Source organism: Nerophis lumbriciformis, linkage group LG16 (assembly GCF_033978685.3).
Source record: "Nerophis lumbriciformis linkage group LG16, RoL_Nlum_v2.1, whole genome shotgun sequence".
In the NCBI taxonomy this organism is placed as follows: Eukaryota; Metazoa; Chordata; class Actinopteri; order Syngnathiformes; family Syngnathidae; genus Nerophis; species Nerophis lumbriciformis.
Genome location: NC_084563.2, coordinates 13,592,741 through 13,613,967, shown reverse-complemented (window position 1 = coordinate 13,613,967; position 21,227 = coordinate 13,592,741). Strand labels below are relative to the sequence as shown.

The 21,227-nt window shown below is 39.0% G+C and overlaps 1 protein-coding gene across 1 annotated transcript in view; it reads right to left on the bottom strand.

Annotated features, from left to right (window-relative positions):
* fgfrl1a (fibroblast growth factor receptor like 1a) overlaps window positions 1–21,168 on the bottom strand; it is a 182,761-nt gene extending 161,593 nt beyond the window's left edge. The window contains exons 1-2 of the mRNA XM_061976642.1: window positions 20,585–21,168; window positions 12,179–12,288 (exon numbers count right to left, since the gene is read on the bottom strand). Of these exons, the coding sequence (XP_061832626.1) occupies window positions 12,179–12,257 (79 nt within the window). The 5' untranslated portion in view covers window positions 12,258–12,288; window positions 20,585–21,168. The remainder of the gene's footprint in view (window positions 1–12,178; window positions 12,289–20,584) is intronic.
* Window positions 21,169–21,227: the final 59 nt, after the last annotated feature.

The following is a 21,227-nucleotide window of genomic DNA, read 5'->3' as shown; positions in this document are numbered from 1 at the left end:
TTGGTCATTTCCCAAACAACAACGTGGCCAATGTTGGATATAAATGTTGGATCAATTTACAAATACAACTATTTTGCAACATTGTTTCAAAGTCACTGTGATGAGGTGGCGACTTGTCCAGGGTGTACCCCGCCTTCCGCCCGATTGTAGCTGAGATAGGCTCCAGCGCCCCCCGCGACCCCAAAGGGAATAAGCGGTAGAAAATGGATGGATGGATGTTTCAAAGTCAGTTTTAAAGGACATGTACGTATATTTAAGGTTTTATCAATGGCTTGTGCCTGCTGGGGAAGTATCCATTCCTCACCAAAAACCTTATCTCTTATCGCATTCATGTCCAGGTGACACCTCAACCCCCCTCAGACAACATCCAGACCACCATGCTGCTGCAGCCGGCCCACCATTAACCGCCTCAAAGCAAACGTTGACTTTACCTAAATGTGGGCTAATAGGCCCGGACAACAACAGGCTGCGTAAAACTGCCAAATAGTGACGGCAGTCATAACCTTTGACCTCTTATCGGATGATATCCAAAATCAACAAGAGGTCTTGTGTTGACAAACAGTCGACCTGTAATCACAGTCATTTTGACGAGGAAAAAAACCCAATCCTGATTATGGGATCAGATCCGGGGCCGATATTAGACTTTTTTAATTGTCCGGGGATCGGCTGTGAGCGTCCAAGCCCAGCTGATCTTTACCTCAGAGGTGTCCCAGTGTTCAACCATGAGCACTGGAGGACACAAACTTAGCAGGACGACACCCATGTTGATCCTGACTGTCAATGTTCATCCTGACTGTCCTTTTACCAGGGTAAGTTTCGTTTTCTTTTTTTGTCTCCTCAGACAAAACTTTTAGTTTCTTTGGTTCTTTTGCAGCTTCGGCCATGATAGCAGTAATTGCACCCAGGCGTTCGCATCGACTTCCGTCTTCTTAATGAATGGGGAAAGGGAGAGTAACGTACGTCGTAAAGTCGGCACATTTGTAGTTTTTTGTGTGGTACCCTCCACAAAGTTGCTTAGTGCCAGTGAAAGCGATACAGACCGAGGTTTCATTCAACTAGTTGATCATCCCAAAAGTTAAACCAATATTTTATGCAGGTTGAAAAGTTACTTAGTGCTTTTTTAAGCGACAATGCATTGGTTGCAATTCAATATTAAGAAGGAGAGAAGAAAGCCTGTATGTACACATAAAATTATAATTTCTGGTAAGTGTGCAATAGGGTTGTATGGTATACAAGTATAGTACCGCGATATTAATGAGTCATATTCGGTACTATACCGCCTCTGAAAAGTACCAGTCACTACACACCGTAGCTGACCGGCGTCAAAATGTAAACAAATGCCATTGGTGTATCGACACCTGACATCCACTGTAATGATACCAAGTACAGGAACGTATCTAGTCGATACTATGATTACGTTGATTTTTTTGGGCATCACAACATCTCCTTTCGTTTTTTGTTTTTTATATATTGTGTTTATAAACTTAGGAAATATGTCCCTGGACACATGAGGACTTTGAATATGACCAATGTATGATCCTGTAACTACTTGGTATCGGATTGATACCCAAATTTGTGGCATCATCCAAAACTAATGTAAAGCATCCAAACAACAGAAGAATAAGTGATTATTACATTTTAACAGAAGTGTAGATAGAACATATTAAAATAGAAAGTAAACAGATACTAACAGTAAATAAACAAGTAGATTAATAATTAATGTTCTACCACTTGTCCCTCATAATTTTGACAAAATAATAGGTAGATAAATGACACAATATGTTACTGCATATGTCAGCAAACTAAATTAGGAGCCTTTGTTTGCTTATTTACTAATTAAAGACAAGTTGTCTTGTATGTTCAGTATTTTATTTAAGGAAAAACTTGTAATAAGAAACATATGTTTAATGTACCCTAAGATTTTTTTAAAAATAAAGCCAATAATGCAATTGTTTGTGGTCCCCTTTATTTAGAAAAGTACCGAAAAGTATCAAAATAATTTTGGTACCGGTACCAAATTATTGGTATCGGGACAACACTAGTGTGCAATATCCCGAATTTATTCACATTACACTGTCAAAATTTGCACAAAAATGAGGACGTACAAAGTATACTCATAGAAATCTACTTCAATGACAGCTGTGGTATTGTTCCATAAAAGTATTTAGCGAGCTCACCAGCCATGCTTGCTAGAAAATAATCTTTAAAAATTAATTGCTTTGACGCGGAAAAATAATGTGAGAAAAATTGAAGATTCGTTAAAAAAATGTTTTTCTCCAACACAGAAGAATAATGGGTAAGAATGAGCAGGTGAGAATTGTGACGGCGCCCATTTGGACGGCAGCTGTGGAGGTCCAAAAGGACAGCAGGCCAACATTTGGTTCTGCATTAGGACTTAACAAGAGGAACTTTAACAGTCATTTGGGCCTTTTGAAGTTTGCGGCCGTTTGCTTACTGGCCTGAAAGCAACAAACATACTTTCTGGCTGCTTCCTCGTGTTGAGGAGCAGATCGTCGCAGTAAATTGTAAATGGGTTGAACTTGTGTAGTGCTTTTCTACCTTCAAGGTACTCAAAGCGCTTTGACACTATTTCGACATTCACACTCACTTTCACACACTGACGGAGGGAGCTGCCATGCAAGGCCCTAACCACGACCCATCAGGAGCAAGGGTGAAGTGTCTTGCTCAAGGACACAACGGACGTGACGAGGTTGGTAGAAGGTGGGGATCGAACCGGGAACCCTCAGTTTGCTGGCACGGCCATTCTCCCAACAGCGCCACGCCATTCCCACGCAGTGGTGGGTGACTCTTGCAATGTGATAGCATTTAAACGATATTCGCCCTTGTTAGTCCTCATTTCCTTTAACAGCAGTGGTTGCAACTATGGCTGCAACTAACCATTATTTTTAAAGTCGATTAGTCAACAATTATCTTAACGATTAGTCGACTAATCGGATAATAAAGCGTACACATATTTAATGGCGGGAAATGTTGAGCATTTAGGGTATTGTAGAACTATGAATATGTCCATTCAGAATTTTGGGGAAATATTGACAATACTGATTCTGGCACAATTGTCCTAGATTATGTGAAAGGGTCGGTGTTTACATTTTTGGAATCGGTCGAAAAATGTTGATGTAGTAACAGTTTGAATTGAAAAAAGATATTTCGGAATTCCTGGAAAACCATCATTTTTTACGAAAAGAAAAATGGTGATGGAGTTGTCCCAACTAAGAAGAATGTTTTGAAGGTGGACTCGTCAAAAAACGGTGGAAAAACGCAGTCTGAGAAAACTTTCCAGCAAGAGGTGAAAACAGGGCTTTGGAAAAGCGGGAATTCTGGGAATTCCTGGAATTTCTTTGAACTTGGAAAATAGTAGTTTAATTTTCCAAGGTGAGTGGAGTGTGTGGATGGTGGAACGGTTCGAATCGGTTGAGAAATGTCAAGTATGGAGAGGTTTGTATGTTGCCCATTCATTTTCAATGGGGAAAAATTCCTGGTAATTCCGGGTAATCAGGGAATTTTCCAAAATGGGAAACATGCTGAGCAGAGTGAGTGGATGGTGGAACGGTTCAATTCGGATGAGAAATGTGGAATATGCAGTAGATTGTATATTTCCCATTCATTGTAAATGGGGAGAACATAAAAGGAAATTCCGGGAAAACCAGGAATTTGGGGAAAGGGAAAACATGTTTTGCATTCACTACATGGCAAGATTAGTGTGCGCGGATGGTTGAAAGGTCGGCATCAAGTTTAAAATTTGCGGGAAATGTTGAGAATTAAGGGTATAGTAGAACTATGAATATGTCCACTCAGAATTTTCTGGAAATTTGGGGAAAACCGGGAATTTTTTGACAATACTTTCTGGCACAATTGTTCTAGATTATATGAAAAGGTCGATGTTTACATTTTTGGAATCGGTTGAAAAATGTTGATATAGTAACAGTTTGAATTGAGAACAGATATTTCGGAGATCCTGGAAAACCAGAATTTTTTACGAAAAGAAAAATGGTGATGGAGTTGTCCCAACTAAGAAGAATGTTTTGAAGGTGGACTTGTAAAAAAAACGGTGGAAAAATGCGGTCTGAGAAAACTTTCCAGCAAGAGGTGAAAACAGGGCTTTGGAAAAGCGGGAATTCTGGGAATTCCTGGAATTCCTGGAATTTCTTTGAACTTGGAAAATAGTAGTTTAATTTTCCAAGGTGAGTGGAGTGTGTGGATGGTGGAACGGTTCGAATCGGTTGAGAAATGTCAAGATGGAGAGGTTTGTATATTGCCCATTCATTTTCAATGGGGAAAAATTCCTGGTAATTCCGGGTAATCAGGGAATTTTCCGAAATGGGAAACATGCTGAGCAAAGTGAGTGGATGGTGGAACGGTTCAATTCGGATGAGAAATGTGGAATATGCAGTAGATTGTATATTTCCCATTCATTGTAAATGGGGAGAACATAAAAGGAAATTCCGGGAAAACCAGGAATTTGGGGAAAGGGAAAACATGTTTTGCATTCGCTACATGGCAAGATTAGTGTGCGCGGATGGTTGAAAGGTCGGCATCAAGTTTAAAATTTGCGGGAAATGTTGAGAATTAAGGGTATTGTAGAACTATGAATATGTCCACTCAGAATTTTCTGGAAATTTGGGGAAAACCGGGAATTTTTTGACAATACTTTCTGGCACAATTGTTCTAGATTATATGAAAAGGTCGGTGTTTACATTTTTGGAATCGGTATGAAAAATAGTAACAGTTTGAATTGAGAACAGATATTTCGGAGATCCTGGAAAACCAGAATTTTTTACGAAAAGAAAAATGGTGATGGAGTTGTCCCAACTAAGAAGAATGTTTTGAAGGTGGACTTGTAAAAAAACGGTGGAAAAATGCGGTCTGAGAAAACATTCCAGCAGAAAACAGGACTTTGGAAAAGTAGGAATTCTGAGAATTCCTGGAATTTTTTTGAACTTGGAAAATGGTAGTTTGATTTTCCAAGGTGAGTGGAGAGTGTGGATGGTTCGAATCGGGGTGAGAAATGTGGGAATTGTGCAAGTTCGAAAAGAAAACCGGGAATTCTTGGTAATTTGGGATATTTTTTAAGTTTTTGGGGGGAGCTCACGATTCCCAGTCGATCCCAACGTTTAAGGGAACGCTTCCGATCGGATGAAAACTGTGGGCTGTTTTTTGCGGCAGAATAATAATAAATAGAGGATTTTTTGGTGTAGAATCTTTTGATTGATTGATTGATTGAGACTTTTATTAGTAGGTTGCACATGAAGTACATATTCCGCACAATCGACCACTGAATGGTAACACCCGAATAAGTTTTTCAACTTGTTTAAGTCGGGGTCCACTATCATATATACTATCATCATAATACAGTCATCACACAAGATAATCATCAGGGTGTATACATCTTATGCTTGGGCTTTCGCACAATTAGCATTGGTTGACTTACTTGAACTAGTAGAAAAGAAGGGTTTTGCCATGGCCATGGGTTAACCCCGGAACAGATTATTTCTGTTTATATTACTTATCCACAAATATCCTCACATGGGCAAAGGCATGGTTGCATGTCATGAAAGGGACTAACTTCTTCGTGACTACACCATCTATTAATGAAGAGGCGTGTTTCAATACTTTTGACAACATAGCCATGGATGTGCAATAGACGCCTTGATGATTTTCACAGCTGTTTAAGGTCTCTTCCTGTAAAAAAAAAAAAAAAAAGCCTCACATCCTCACCCAGCCCTCGCCAGCCCTCATATAAGCCCCATGAGCCCCATCAACCACAGTGTGGCCCCCTCCCCCACCTTCTCTGTTACCTCCCACAGTTAGCGTGAGCATGCTAATTACATTCCTCCGTGATGGACGTGTGGCGCCGAGGGTGACAGGCTGGTGGTGTGCGTGGGTCTTATTCGACAAAGTTTCCGCCAATGCTGCGTGCGGTCCCTAATTAAGACCGCTTATTTACGAAAGAAAATGCAATGTTCTCACTGAATTGATCCGCTGGCGGTCCCGTCTTGTCCCTTTGTAACGTATGTCTGCTCTTAGTGGGACTGTGCCGAAAATGTGTCTTGTACATGTTAAAGAATGGACAATAATAAAGCATCTTGAATCTTGAATTACTTAGTAAACAATTAATCAAAGGTAATGGCAACATTCTGACATACCTGTGAATAATCAAGATTTTAATTATCATGGCTCTAATCCAGTGGTGTCAAACGTACGGCCCGAGGGCCGGATCAGGCCCGCGAACAGGATTTATCCGGCCCGCGGGATGAGTTTGCTTAGTATAAAAATGAGCCGAAATTTTTGAATGAAAGAAACTGCTGCTCTAAATGTGTCCAGTAATTCTCAAATCCCTTCACTGGCTTCAGGATTATAATAATAATAATAATAATAATACCTGGGATTTATATAGCGCTTTTCTAAGTACCCAAAGTCGCTTTACATGTAGAACCCATCATTCATTCACACCTGGTGGTGATAAGCTACTTTCATAGCCACAGCTGCCCTGGGGTAGACTGAATACAAAGTCTCCCGACTAACCAACCAGTGCCTCCATGGAAATGCCCCCCTCTACCTCAAAGAACTGCTCACCCCCAAATCCTCCACACGACACTTCCGCTCCGGACAGGCTAACCTCCTCCAACCTCCGAGGACAAAGCTACGAACAATGGGAGACCGGGCTTACTGCTCCGCCGCTCCCAGTTTGTGGAACGCTCTCCCTGACCACCTGAGGGAACCACAGACTGTGGATGCTTTTAAAAAAGGCTTAAAAACCCTTCTTTTTTACAAAAAAAAGCCTTTTTTTTTTAGATGTATGCATACTAGTTATAGCTATTAGGCTGTTCTGGTTTTTATTTTTTTATTTTTGTTATTATCTTTTTATTTAAATTTTTTTTAATACACTGTAGCACTTTGAGGTTGTTTACTCAATGTAAAGTGCTTTTTACAAATAAAATCTATTATTATTATTATTATTATTATTATTATTATTATTACTAGATGTCGCAATAGCAATTATTTGTATCTTTGTAGATGATGCTACATATGTAAAAAAAATAAAATAAACCACCTGATGTTAGTGCACCAGTTGAGGAAAATGAACAAACTACATAAATAAAATCCTATAATTTGATTTTGATATTATTATTTTTATCTTGATAGATTGAAAATAATTTTTGGGATGTTTTGCGAGATCTTGCAAAAATTGTTTTTTCCTATGTCAGTGAACCGGAAGTGAAACAGACACAGCGATGGAGGAGCGGGACAATGCGGGAGCCTACCCATCATCTGTGCTATGTTGTGGGACCATAATACGATTTGATGTCTTTACATGTTAGGCCAATACTAAAATAGAAATCAATAAACTTCTCCCACGGATGATGGGTAGGCTCCTCCATCGCTTTGTCTGTTTTACTTCCGGTTCACTGACATAGGAAAAAAGCTTTTGCGAGATCTCACAAAACGTATTGCGAGATTTCGCAAAACATTTTTTCCCTCCATGTCCCTTTCGGGGCTCCGTAAAAATTAACACCAATGAGTTGAATGATGAACATTGTCACACAATTTATTCAGAAAGTATAACTAACGACAAATAAAGTATATATACTATTAACCGCAACATGTAAGTGTAAAAAAACCCAACAACAACATTGTGATTTGTACATTTTCAGAATGTGCTTGTTCTATTTTTAAACCAAGAAAACAATCTGAAATTGTCTTTATTTTTAAGTTATCGTGCCGCAATTTTACCAGTCCGGCCCACTTGGGAGTAGATTTTTCTCCATGTGGCCCCCCATCTAAAATGAGTTTGACACCCCTGCTCTAATCCTTTCCACTGAGGGACCACAAAATGGAAAAGAAAAGGATGCAGGGACCACTTTGAGTTTTATAATTTTAGGTTTTGTAAATTCAACCATGCAGTTACTGTAGATGTGCTCAAAAGCTTCGTGTTACAGGTGAAAAAATCACCAAAAATGATTACCGGGCGCGGCCACCGCTGCTGCCCACTGCTCCCCTCACCTCCCAGGGGGTGATCAAGGGTGATGGGTTAAATGCAGAGAATAATTTCGCCACACCTAGTGTGTGTGTGACAATCATTGGTACTTTAACTTTAACTTTAAAAACATTTTTGCTTATGTTTCCATTTTTACCATTTTTTTAAAGAAATATTAACTTTCTTCTTATATTTTTTTAATCATATTATTATGACTTATAATATTTTGACTTCATTCTTTAAATATTTTAACCTCTGATTACTGTATTTTTCGGACCAAAGGCGCACTGGGTGGCAAAACCCTTTTTTTACACACCCAATTAATACCGAATAAATATATATTTATTTTGACCTGCCAATTAGTGAACAAAAGTGATGATAACTAGGGATGTCCGATAATATCGGACTGACGATATTATCGGCCGATAAATGCTTTAAAATGTAATATCAGAAATTATCAGTATCGGTTTCAAAATTATCGGTATAGGTTTCAAAAAGTAAAATGTATGACTTTTTAAAACGCCGCTGTGTACACGGACGTAAGGAGAAGTACAGAGCGCCAATAAACTTTAAAGGCACTGCCTTTACGTGCTGGCCCAGTCACATAATATCTACGGCTTTTCATACACACAAGTGAATGCAAGGCATACTTGGTCAACAGCCATACAGGTCACACTGAGGGTGACCGTATAAACAACTTTAACACTGTTACAAATATGCGCCACACTGTGAACCCACACCAAACAAGAATGACAAACACATTTCGGGAGAACATCCGCACCGTAACACAACATAAACACAACAGAACAAATACCCAGAACCCCTTGCAGCACTAACTCTTCCGGGACGCTACAATAAACACCCCCCACCAACCCCTACCCCCCACCTCATCATGCTCTCTCAGGGAGAGCATGTCCCAAATTCCAGGCTGCTGTTTTGAGGCATGTTAAACAAATAATGCACTTTGTGACTTCAATAATAAATATGACAGTGCCATGTTGGCATTTTTTTCCATAACTTGAGTTGATTTATTTTGGAAAACCTTGTTACATTGTTTAATGCATCCAGCGGGGCATCACAACAAAATTAGGCATAATAATGTGTTAATTCCACGACTGTATATATCGGTATCGGTTGATATCGGAATCGGTAATTAAGAGTTGGACAATATCGGAATATCGGATATCGGCAAAAAAGCCATTATCGGACATCTCTAATGATAACCGTAAAGAACAATAAATAATCTCAATAATAATAATACAAATAAAAACCTAATGTATTGTTTAAAAATTGAGAACAAACTTTTTCCAGTGAGGGCCACTTGCAGAAAAAGATGCGTGGGTTTGGGGGTACTTTGATAAATGCTGTATGTTAAATATATGAAAACCAATCCAATGTATGCTAAATTGCCTGAACATAACATCCACATGTGTTTTATATGACAAAGCAAATTAGTGTCAAATCTCATCCATATCTCATTGTGTATGATCTTATATTTCCTGTTTTATTCTTGAATAAATAAAAAAACAAGCAAAAAATGTTTGGACACCCCTGCGGTCTAAGAATCCCTGAGGGAGGTCACATGACAACACCACAGATATCCTTTGCCTCTTCCCCCGTCGTTACGTTTGTTTTCTCTCCCTCGGCCCGTGTCCTTCCTGCCCTCCAACGACCCTTTCCTGCCTTCACTTTGCTTCCGTGTCTGCGGCCTGGCTTCCATTGACATGCTGCGGGCGGCGAGGGTGGGGGTTGAGGAAATGGCCGGCAAACATCGCTAATAGGCTAATCTAATCTCATCTCTTGGCGCTCTGTGGCCCTGTGTTTACTTTTGGACCCGTGTGTGCGCGTCCTGGCTGAATGCGGCTTTGTTCCCGCTCCAGAACTCGTCATCGGGAGTGATCTCGGGCCCGGGCAGCGACGAGGACGCATCTACATGCTTGTTTGTTTTTGTTCGAGATGACCACCCAGCTCTCTGCAGGCATGTTGTCCCTCTTCAACTCCCAGGACCACACACTGAGGGTCACATACACTATATTGCCAAAAGTATTTGGCCACCCATCCAAATGATCAGAATCAGGTGTCCTAATCACTTGGCCCGGTGTATAAAATCAAACACTTAGGCATGGAGACTGTTTCTACAAACATTTGTGAAAGAATGGGCCGCTCTCAGTGATTTCCAGCGTGGAACTGTCATAGGATGCCACCTGTGCAACAATTCCAGTCATGAAATTTCCTCACTCCTAAATATTCCAAAGTCAACTTTATTATAAGAAAAGTGAAGAGTTTGGGAACAACAGCAAGTCAGCCACCAAGTGGTAGGCCACGTAAACTGACAGAGAGGGGTCAGCGGATGCTGAAGCGCATAGTACAAAGACTTTCTGCACAGTCAGTTGCTACAGAGCTCCAAACTTCATGTGACATGCTCCACGTGCTGTAAGTCTTTGCTGTCGTCCAGCATTCGTTTAAAATAGCCATCCCTAAGCTTCAATGCCTTTTGTTTATTTTTGGTTTAGGCCTTAGATACCTTTTTACCCGCACTCTGCCTCCCGCTGTCCTCTGCATATTGTGATCACGACAAATCACGTTCCTGATGTCTACAAAGCAATTAGCTACCTGCTGCCACCTACTGATATACTTTGAGTATCTAATAAAAGAAAAAGCGCGATATAAAATCTAATCCATTATTATTATTATTAAGAGTATTACACAGTTACTCTGTCGAGCTCTTGACAGCACAGACAATAATTACTGGTTTGCAAAGAATATTTTTAACCCAATTAGGTGAAATTACATAATTTCCCACGCCACACCAAACAATATCTCACGGTACACTAGTGTGCCGCGGCACAGTGGTTGAAAAAAAATTGCCACGGGAGCCCGCATTCTCGTTGTCTCTCCTTCGATAAATGGACAAAGTTTTTCTGCTAAGTAGAAACACAGGCTGACACGGCCGGACATTCGAAAGTTCTCTTGACGTCTGAGAAGTGTTGTATCCCAAATAGCTGCAATCACTTTCTCTTAAGGCAATTTTTTTTCAACCACTGTGCCGCGGCACACTAGTGTACCGTGAGATATTGTTTGGTGTGCCGTGGGAAATTATGTAATTTCACCTAATTGGGTTAAAGTATTACACAGTTACTCTGTCGAGCTCTTGACAGCACAGACAATAATTACTGGTTTGCAAAGAATATTTTTAACCCAATTAGGTGAAATTACATAATTTCCCACGGCACACCAAACAATATCTCACGGTACACTAGTGTGCCGCGGCACAGTGGTTGAAAAAAATTGCCTTAAGAGAAAGCGATTGCAGCTATTTGGGATACAACACTTCTCAGATGGCAAGAGAACTTTCCAATGTGCAAGTCAGCTGTGATTCTACTTAGCAAAAAACTCAGTCCATTTGTCGAAGGAGAGTCAACGAGAATGCGGGCTCCCGTGGATGTGATCAAAAAGGTAGTGTGTGCTTTGTATTACCTGGCCGTCGAGGGAAGACTACGGAAAACATCGAATGCATTTGGACTGGCAAAGCAGACTGTATCAGTTATTGTCCGCCATGTATGTCGCAGACTCAATGTCTAGGTCCAGAGTATATAAAGTCACCAAAAGGAATGGACAATGAAGGTGAAGGTAAAAGAGTGAGGAGTTATCTAGATCCCTAGATTGATTGTTATTTATCACATTGTTTACTTTCACATGCACTGAGATCCAACGATCAGCTGTTGCTCTCTATCGCTTTTGCTCGCACTGAGCTGGGGAAGAGAAACTTTTGTCCATGCAGCTCCTTGTGATTGGAACATGTTACAAAGAGACTGGAAGCTGACTGAATGTTTATCCTTAAATGCTTTTAAATCTAAACTGAGAGCGTTAGAAGTAGCCTCAGTTGTCAGTAACTGTTTTACGTGAATGTCATTTTGTATGTGTAACTTTCAGGACTCCTTTGATAAATAGTTTTTTTTAATCGCAATGGGATTTTTTTCCTGGTTAAATAAAGGTTAAATTAAAAAAAATAAAAGTAACTTATAGGATGTGCACCTGCGACCAGATCTGCGCCAAAACAGACCAAGCCGAGCTGCGCCCTTCTGTACGCCTTGGTGCACATCCTGCTAATTTCTCGCACTTTTGCTGTAATGTGTGCAGTCAAACATGACCAAAAGATGGATGAAGTGATGATGAACTCACCTCTGGCAGCGCTGCACATCAGGAGCGACTCCAGCAGCAGCAGCAGCAGCAGCAGCAGGCAAACGGACCCTGGCCTCATGCTGGTTCTAGTTGGAGAAGACGTCTGTCGGCTGAAGAAGAAATACAACATTAAACTTCGAAAGTATATTTCAAATCAGCAAAACATACACAAACGAACAGCTAACTCACTCATTTTTAAATTGGCAAAACTTTATTGTCTCATTTTATCAAGACCGAGAGATATTCCAAATATAATAGACTACTAGCACGCATGTGGGCGGAGCTTGTTTTGGTACCAGTCTACATTTCAGTATGATCATTAAATATGTTAGTGCAGGGGTGTCAAACTCATTTTAGATGGGGGGGCCACGTGGGGAAAAATCTACTCCAAAGTGGGGCCGGACTGGTAAAATCACGACATGATAACTTAAAAATAAAGACAACTTCAGAGTGTTTTCTTTGTTTAAAAATAGAACAAGCACATTCTGAAATTGTACAAATCATAATGTTGTTGTGTTTTTATTTACACTTACATGTTGCGGTTAATAGTATTCTATCTTTATTTGTCTGTATTTATATTTTCTGAATAAATGATGTGACTATGTTCATCAGTCAACTCATTGGTGTTCATTTTCAATCCATCAAGATAAAAAAATAATATCAAAATCAAATTACAGGATGTTATTTATGTAGTTTGATCATTTTCCTCAACTGATGTACTAACATCATGTGGTTTATTTGTACATATGTAGCATCATCTACAAAGATACAAATAATCACTATTGGGACATCTAGTGGACACATTTAGCAAACTCATCCCGCGGGCCGGATAAAACCTGTTCGCGGGCCTGATTCAGCCCTCGGCCCCTACATTTGACACCCCTGTGTTAGTGTAACAGTGTCGACCAGGAGTGTGAACAGTGCGGCCCGACAGCCATTTGGCAACACTAATAGAGTCGTCCCTTGTTAATTGGTTCCGGACATGACAGCCGTAAATGAATTTCCGCGAAGTAGGAACCAGTTATTATAAATCAAATATTTTCATAGATTACAAACAACCTGTTTCTAGAGCACACTCTCGACATGAAATCATACTCTTTAGTCACCAAACCCTTTTAATCTAACATAATATTGCGGTCTGAGGTTGAGCCAATCAGTGGCCACGATACTGAACAGCGGTTTGGTCTCCTCTAATGTCAAATACTAGTGTAGTATTAAAGGGGAACTGCACTTTTTACAATCCTTATGTAAGACAAGAACACATATGTTTCTTTTTTATACATTCTAAATCATAAATAAATATTAGCAAAAATCAGCTAACAATGGAGTCAATAGTAGCGCCTCTAATTTGCCGACAAAGCCCTCGAAATCTTAACTTTGTTTGATCAATGAAATTAAAGTTCAATTTAAAAAAATACAGCTTTACCACTTGAGTCATAGTTTTGCAAAACGTCTCTGTAACTTTAGCTGCAGACTTCTTCTGTTTCTTTGACATTGTCATTACTGCCAAAAGTGGTGGAAAAAGGCATCGCAACACAGCAAAGAAACCGATTATTTTTTTACGGCCTTCGAGAGCAGAAGTGTCCAAACTTTTTGATGTGGGCTAAACTAATTTGGCTGGGGGCCAAAAGCCGACTGCATGTAAAGTAACATATACATACATACATATATACATACATATATATATATATATATACATACATACATACATATGTACGTACATACATATGTACGTAGATACATACATACATATACATATATACATACATACATACATATATATATATATATACACACATACATACATATATATATATATATATATATACACACACACATATGTACATATATATATATATATATACACACACACATATGTACATATATATATATATATATATATATATATATATATATATATATATATATATATATATATATATATATATATATATATATATATATATATACATACATACATACATACATACATACATACATACATACATACATATATATGCATATGTCAAGACTTGAACTATGGCGTGATTTGTTCTCCCGTGGTGCAAATGATTTGGACCATACGTGGCGTGAAGGGGAGTACATGATTTAATATAATGACAATGAAAAGAAACAATCAAAAGGCGCTCACAGTGGAGGTACAAAACTTGGCTATAAACACAAAACTTGCACAAAGGCAGAAACTATGAACAATTAAATAAAAACACTAACTGTGGCATTAATAAACAAAAAAACTTACTTGGCATGGACTATGAACATGGCATGAAGCAGAGTGATGATAAAGTGTGATGTTGCCAGACTGACCACCAGAAAATGAAAAGCTTAAATAACACAGACATGATTAACAACAGGTACGTGACTCAAAACGTGAAACAGGTGCGTGACATGACAGGTGAAAACTAATGGGTTGCTATGGAAACAAAACAAGGGAGTGAACAACCAGGAACTAAGAAAGTGTCCAAAAAACGAACAGCACATGGCCAAACAAAAACATGATCAACACAGACATGACAGTAATATATATATATATATTATATATATATATATAGATATATATAGTGTATACAGTCGTGGTCAAAAGTTTACATACACTTGTAAAGAACATAATGTCATGGCTGTCTTGAGTTTCCAATCATTTCTACAACTCTTATTTTTTTGTGATAGAGTGATTGGAGCACATACTTGTTGGTCACAATAAACATTCATGAAGTTTGGTTCTTTTATGAATTTATTATGGCTCTACTGAAAATGTGACCAAATCTGTTGGGTCAAAAGTATACATACAGCAACATACATGATCAACGTTGGTGATGTAGAAAAGTTACAATCAAATCAAAGTAGCTTCATGGCCTCTTAACTTCATGTGAGTGATTATGATTGACGACACCTGTTGACTTCTCTGAGGCCATTTAAATATTGCTCATGTGATGCCGTCATTAGACTCGGTTACAAACGTGACAATGGGAAAGTCAAAGGAACTCAGCACAGATCTGAAAAAACGAATCATTGACAAGTCAGGAAAGTCACTTGGAGGCATTTCAAAGCAGCTTAAGGTCCCAAGAGAAACTGTGCAGACAATTGCTTGTAAGTATAAAGTGCATGGCACAGTTTTGTCACTGCCACGATCAGGAAGAAAACGCAAGCTATCACCTGCTGCTGAGAGAAAATTGGTCAGGATGATCAAGAGTCAACCGAGAACCACCAAAAAGCAGGTATGCAATGAATTGGAAGCTGCTGGAACACAGGTGTCAGTGTCCACAGTCAAGCGTGTTTTGCATCGCCATGGACTGAGAGGCTACCATGCAAAAAGGAAGACCTTGCTCCAGAAGTGAAACCTTAAGGCTCGTCTAAAGTTTGCTGCTGATCACATGGACATAAGACCTTCTGGGGGAAACTTATGTGGTCAGATGAAACAAAAATTGTTGTTTGGGCACAATACCCAGAAATATGTTTGGAGGAGAAAAGATGAGGCCTATAATCCCAGGAACACCATGCCTACCGTCATGCATGGTGGTGGTAGTATTATGCTCTGGGCCTGTTTTGTTGCCAATGGAACTGGTGCTTTACAGAGAGTAAATGGGACAATCAAAAAGGAGGATTACCTCCAAATTTTTCAGAACAACCTAAAATCATCAGAGGTTGGGTCTTGGTCGCAGTTGGGTGTTCCAACAGGACAATGACCCCAAACACACGTCAAAAGTGGTAAGGGAATGGCTAAATCAGGCTAGAATGAAGGCTTTAGAATGGCCTTCCCAAAGTCCTGACTCAAACGCGTAAACAATGCTGAAGAAACAAGTCCATGTCAGAAAACCAACAAATTTAGCTGAATTGCACCAATTTTGTCAAGAGGAGTGGTCACAAATTCAATCAGAAGCTTGTGGATGGCTACCAAAAGCGCCTTATTGCAGTGAAACTTGCCAAGGGACATGTAACCAAATATTAACATTGCTGTATGTATACTTTTGATCCAGCAGATTTGCTCACTTTTTCAGTAGACCCATAATAAATTCATAAAAGAACCAAACTTCATGAATGTTTTTTGTGACCAACAAGTATGTGCTCCAATCACTCTATCACAAAAAAACAAGAGTTGTAGAAATGATTGGAAACTCAAGACAGCCATTACATTATGTTCTTTACAAGTGTATGTAAATGTTTGACCACGACTGTAAATACATATATATATATATATATATATATATATATATATATATATATATATATATATATATATATACACAATGATTTTTTCCAAGGTATAAAACGATTTACAAATATTATAATATATATATAACGGGAGAAGGTCAAAGGGCACTTCTTGGGAGTTTAGAACAAATCCCCTTGACAGGAAAATAAACCTGTCAAAGCCCGATAGAGACGTTCTCCAAGTCCAACATGTATCACATTATTGCAGTTATTCCATGATTAATGGCGTCCACCTGTCCATACCAGCATGTCTCTTGTCTTTTGGCTGAGATTTATCCAACACCGGACTCTTCTTAAGTCTCGTTTGACTCGTTTTATTTTAGCTTTTGTTTCCCACAAACTAAAGTCAAGTTTTTTTTAAGTTGTGCATCGACGTTACCAACACAACACAACATTGCAAAAACAGCTCATTCACGCCAATCCATCGCACTCATAAATGTCACAATGAAAGTGAAAATGTTCTATATTTTCCCGCAAACTGCTTGGAGCTTCAACTTGGTTGCATTTTTAAAATATAGCAACAGAGTAAATAAAAAGTATGCAAAATAGTTTTTGAGTCTGTGGAATTATTTTACACTATTGTATGGTCGAGAACACAACACAAAAGAGAAACGCTGCACACGCCAAAAAGTAAATAAGTCTATGTTTTTGCACAATGCCATTTATTAAACGTGTTTCATACTGGAATGTCGGTGGTGTCCAATGACACGCGGGCCAACGTTGGAAAGTCGCCCTTTATTTATGTCTTCGCAAAAAAATGATAAATAGAGCTAAATGCATCATGTAATGAGAACAAATGTAAATGTTACTATTAATAATGAACAAAAACACAAATGTGTGCTTTTAATTATGTGCATAGAGTGTAATTAGCCATTTTATTAGAGCTGTGGTTCTCCAATTTTTCACACCAAGTACCACCATAATGACCAACATTAAATTGCAGCAGCGAATTAGGCCTAAGTATTTATTAAAAACAAGTCAGAGGTTTTACTTGACAAGAATATTAATATCTTTGGCCACTGTAATGGGACACATTTTGAACAGTAACACTGTGTTAGAATATGGGAAAATAAAAGACTAATCGCTTAATTAAGTGATTGTTTGGCATAGAGCCCACGTACCACAGTTTTGAGAAATTAGAGAAATACTGCAGGTTCGCGGGCTGCCAGGCCAATATTAGTGATGTAAATCAGATAAAAATGGTAAAATATTACATTCACACTCCACCAACTTTTGTCTAAGTCAGGGATCTCCAAACTTTAAACTATTGTAGTGGCGTTCTGTACAAAAAAAGCACTTTAATTTAGTGTTGTTTTGATATGTCATCTTAGTGACATCATGCCCAAAAGTGCACTAATAGCTTGTTTTAAAATGTCTCTGACAATCTTGCACTTTCTGTTTTGGAAATGACATGAATGTTTGTGCCACTGCTTAATAACTGTTTAATAAATACACTTTTGGTAAACTGACTTAGTTGTGATTTCCCTCTCTGCATGAAAGTTTAAAATGAGCATATATTAATGCAGTATGAACAAGAATGTTTTAATGTAGACACATAGAATCATCATACTGCTGTGATTATATGCATCAAGTGTTCATTCAAGGCTAAGGCAAAATATCGAGATATACAGGTAAACCAGTAAATTAGAATATTTTGAAAAACTTGATTTATTTCAGTAATTGCATTCAAAAGGTGTAACTTGTACATTATATTTATTCATTGCACACAGACTGATGCATTCAAATGTTTATTTCATTTAATTTTGATGATTTGAAGTGGCAACAAATGAAAATCCAAAATTCCGTGTGTCACAAAATTAGAATATTACTTAAGGCTAATACAAAAAAGGGATTTTTAGAAATGTTGACCAACTGAAAAGTATGAAAATGAAAAATATGAGCATGTACAATACTCAATACTTGGTTGGAGCTCCTTTTGCCTCAAATACTGCGTTAATGCGGCGTGGCATGGAGTCGATGAGTTTCTGGCACTGCTCAGGTGTTATGAGAGCCCAGGTTGCTCTGATAGTGGCCTTCAACTCTTCTGCGTTTTTGGGTCTGGCATTCTGCATCTTCCTTTTCACAATACCCCACAGATTTTCTATGGGGCTAAGGTCAGGGGAGTTGGCGGGCCAATTTAGAACAGAAATACCATGGTCCGTAAACCAGGCACGGGTAGATTTTGCGCTGTGTGCAGGCGCCAAGTCCTGTTGGAACTTGAAATCTCCATCTCCATAGAGCAGGTCAGCAGCAGGAAGCATGAAGTGCTCTAAAACTTGCTGGTAGACGGCTGCGTTGACCCTGGATCTCAGGAAACAGAGTGGACCGACACCAGCAGATGACATGGCACCCCAAACCATCACTGATGGTGGAAACTTTACACTAGACTTCAGGCAACATGGATCCTGTGCCTCTCCTGTCTTCCTCCAGACTCTGGGACCTCGATTTCCAAAGGAAATGCAAAATTTGCTTTCGTCAGAAAACATGGCTTTGGACCACTCAGCAGCAGTCCAGCTGGTGTCGGTCCACTCTGTTTCCTGAGATCCAGGGTCAACGCAGCCGTCTACCAGCAAGTTTTAGAGCACTTCATGCTTCCTGCTGCTGACCTGCTCTATGGAGATGGAGATTTCAAGTTCCAACAGGACTTGGCGCCTGCACACAGCGCAAAATCTACCCGTGCCTGGTTTACGGACCATGGTATTTCTGTTCTAAATTGGCCCGCCAACTCCCCTGACCTTAGCCCCATAGAAAATATGTGGGGTATTGTGAAAAGGAAGATGCAGAATGCCAGACCCAAAAACACAGAAGAGTTGAAGGCCACTATCAGAGCAACCTGGGCTCTCATAACACCTGAGCAGTGCCAGAAACTCATCGACTCCATGCCACGCCGCATTAACGCAGTAATTGAGGCAAAAGGAGCTCCAACCAAGTATTGAGTATTTTACATGCTCATATTTTTCATTTTCATACTTTTCAGTTGGCCAACATTTCTAAAAATCCCTTTTTTGTATTAGCCTTACACAATATTCAAATTTTGTGACACACGGAATTTTGGATTTTCATTTGTTGCCACTTCAAATCATCAAAATTAAATGAAATAAACATTTGAATGCATCAGTATGTGTGCAATGAATACATATAATGTACAAGTTACACCTTTTGAATGCAATTACTGAAATAAATCAAGTTTTTCAAAATATTCTAATTTACTGGCTTTTACCTGTATATCGTGTATCGTGACATGGCCTAAAAATATTGAGATATTAATAAAAGGCCATATCGCCCAGCCCTTATATATATATATATATATATATACACACACATACACATACATATATATTCATATAAATATACATTATATATATACACATACATACATACATATATACACATACATTCCTATATATATATATATATATATATATATATATATATATATATATAGAGTCAAGGTTTCTGTGGTTTATCCGTTATACAGTGCTCAATACTGGGATAGAGCGGAATATACGTTAGGTCAGGAAAAAACACAGAGGCTATTTCATCCCTACAAGCCTGTTTCGCAGGTTTCCCTGCTCTTCAGGGGATTTTATATACTTCAATAAATTCCCCTGAAGAGCAGGGAAACCTGCGAAACAGGTCAGGGAAAATACACAGAGGCTATTTCATCCCCACAAGCCTGTTTCCCAGGTTTTCCTGCTCTTCAGGGGATTTTATTTAAGTATATTCATATCACCTGAAGAGCAAGGAAACCTGCAAAAAAAGGTTTGGGGACCCCTGGTCTAAGTAATCCCGTTCATGTTTTTGAAGACGGCAAACTTCCATTTTGCATTTCACTCATGCAGTTGTTTTTCGGGGTTTGTGCTAGTTTTGTTTTACATTTTAATTATTTATTTAGAATTTAAGTCATGTAACATTTTGGCAGCATGCCGATTTCATTTTGTATAAGGGAATTATTGTTTTATTCTAAAATATTACATGTTCCTTCTGTATTGTTGTTCAAATGTTTAAAAAGTTCTGAGTACTGTATTTTTTTCTGACCATATATTATCAACAAATCATTTAATCATCTTGAAAAAAAATAGTCTATTAAAAAACATCGGCCCTGTCGTGACCTGACAACATTGGATCGATACGAGAACGTGCAGTATCGGCCGTGAATGTGAAAAGAGTGTAACTTACGTGAGGGAGAAGATGTCAGCACGGCTATATAGTCCCGCCAGCGACGAGGTTATACAAAAAAAAATAATGATTTTGGGACGTCGGTCACTTGATCCGGTGTTAAGTGATTAATGTAGGTTGGAAATATGAAAGTGAAACGAGCAAAAATGAAGACTTTTGTCAAAAGTTTGATGACAAAACGCCCCCGAGCAGGACACGACCACCAGCGGCGGGCAGCAAGGAGAAGAACCGCGAGACCGGAGAGGAAACAAAAATAGAATCCGAAACAATTCAAAGTGGTTGGACGTTAACGGGACGGAGATTGAGGAAAAAGACGCCCCCGGGGCCCGGTTCGACTCCAGCGGCAGGTCAGCGTCCCCAAACTTTGAGCCGCAGGCAGGAAAACAAACTGCTAGCCACAGACTGTCCCAGCTGGAAACTTTCGACCAATCACGAGCGAGGCCAATCAGCGAGCGGACCAATCAGAGGGCAGGATACTGATTCGGAGCGGTTTGCCTCGAACTAATGACGTACACTTACAGTAATACAATGACGTCACATGAAAAATAAATGAACTTTTCTATTTTATTATAAGACCTTAATTGAGGAGTACAGGCAGGATATGTTTTGTTTTTGGCTTTTAAGAAAAATACAACTAGGCGGA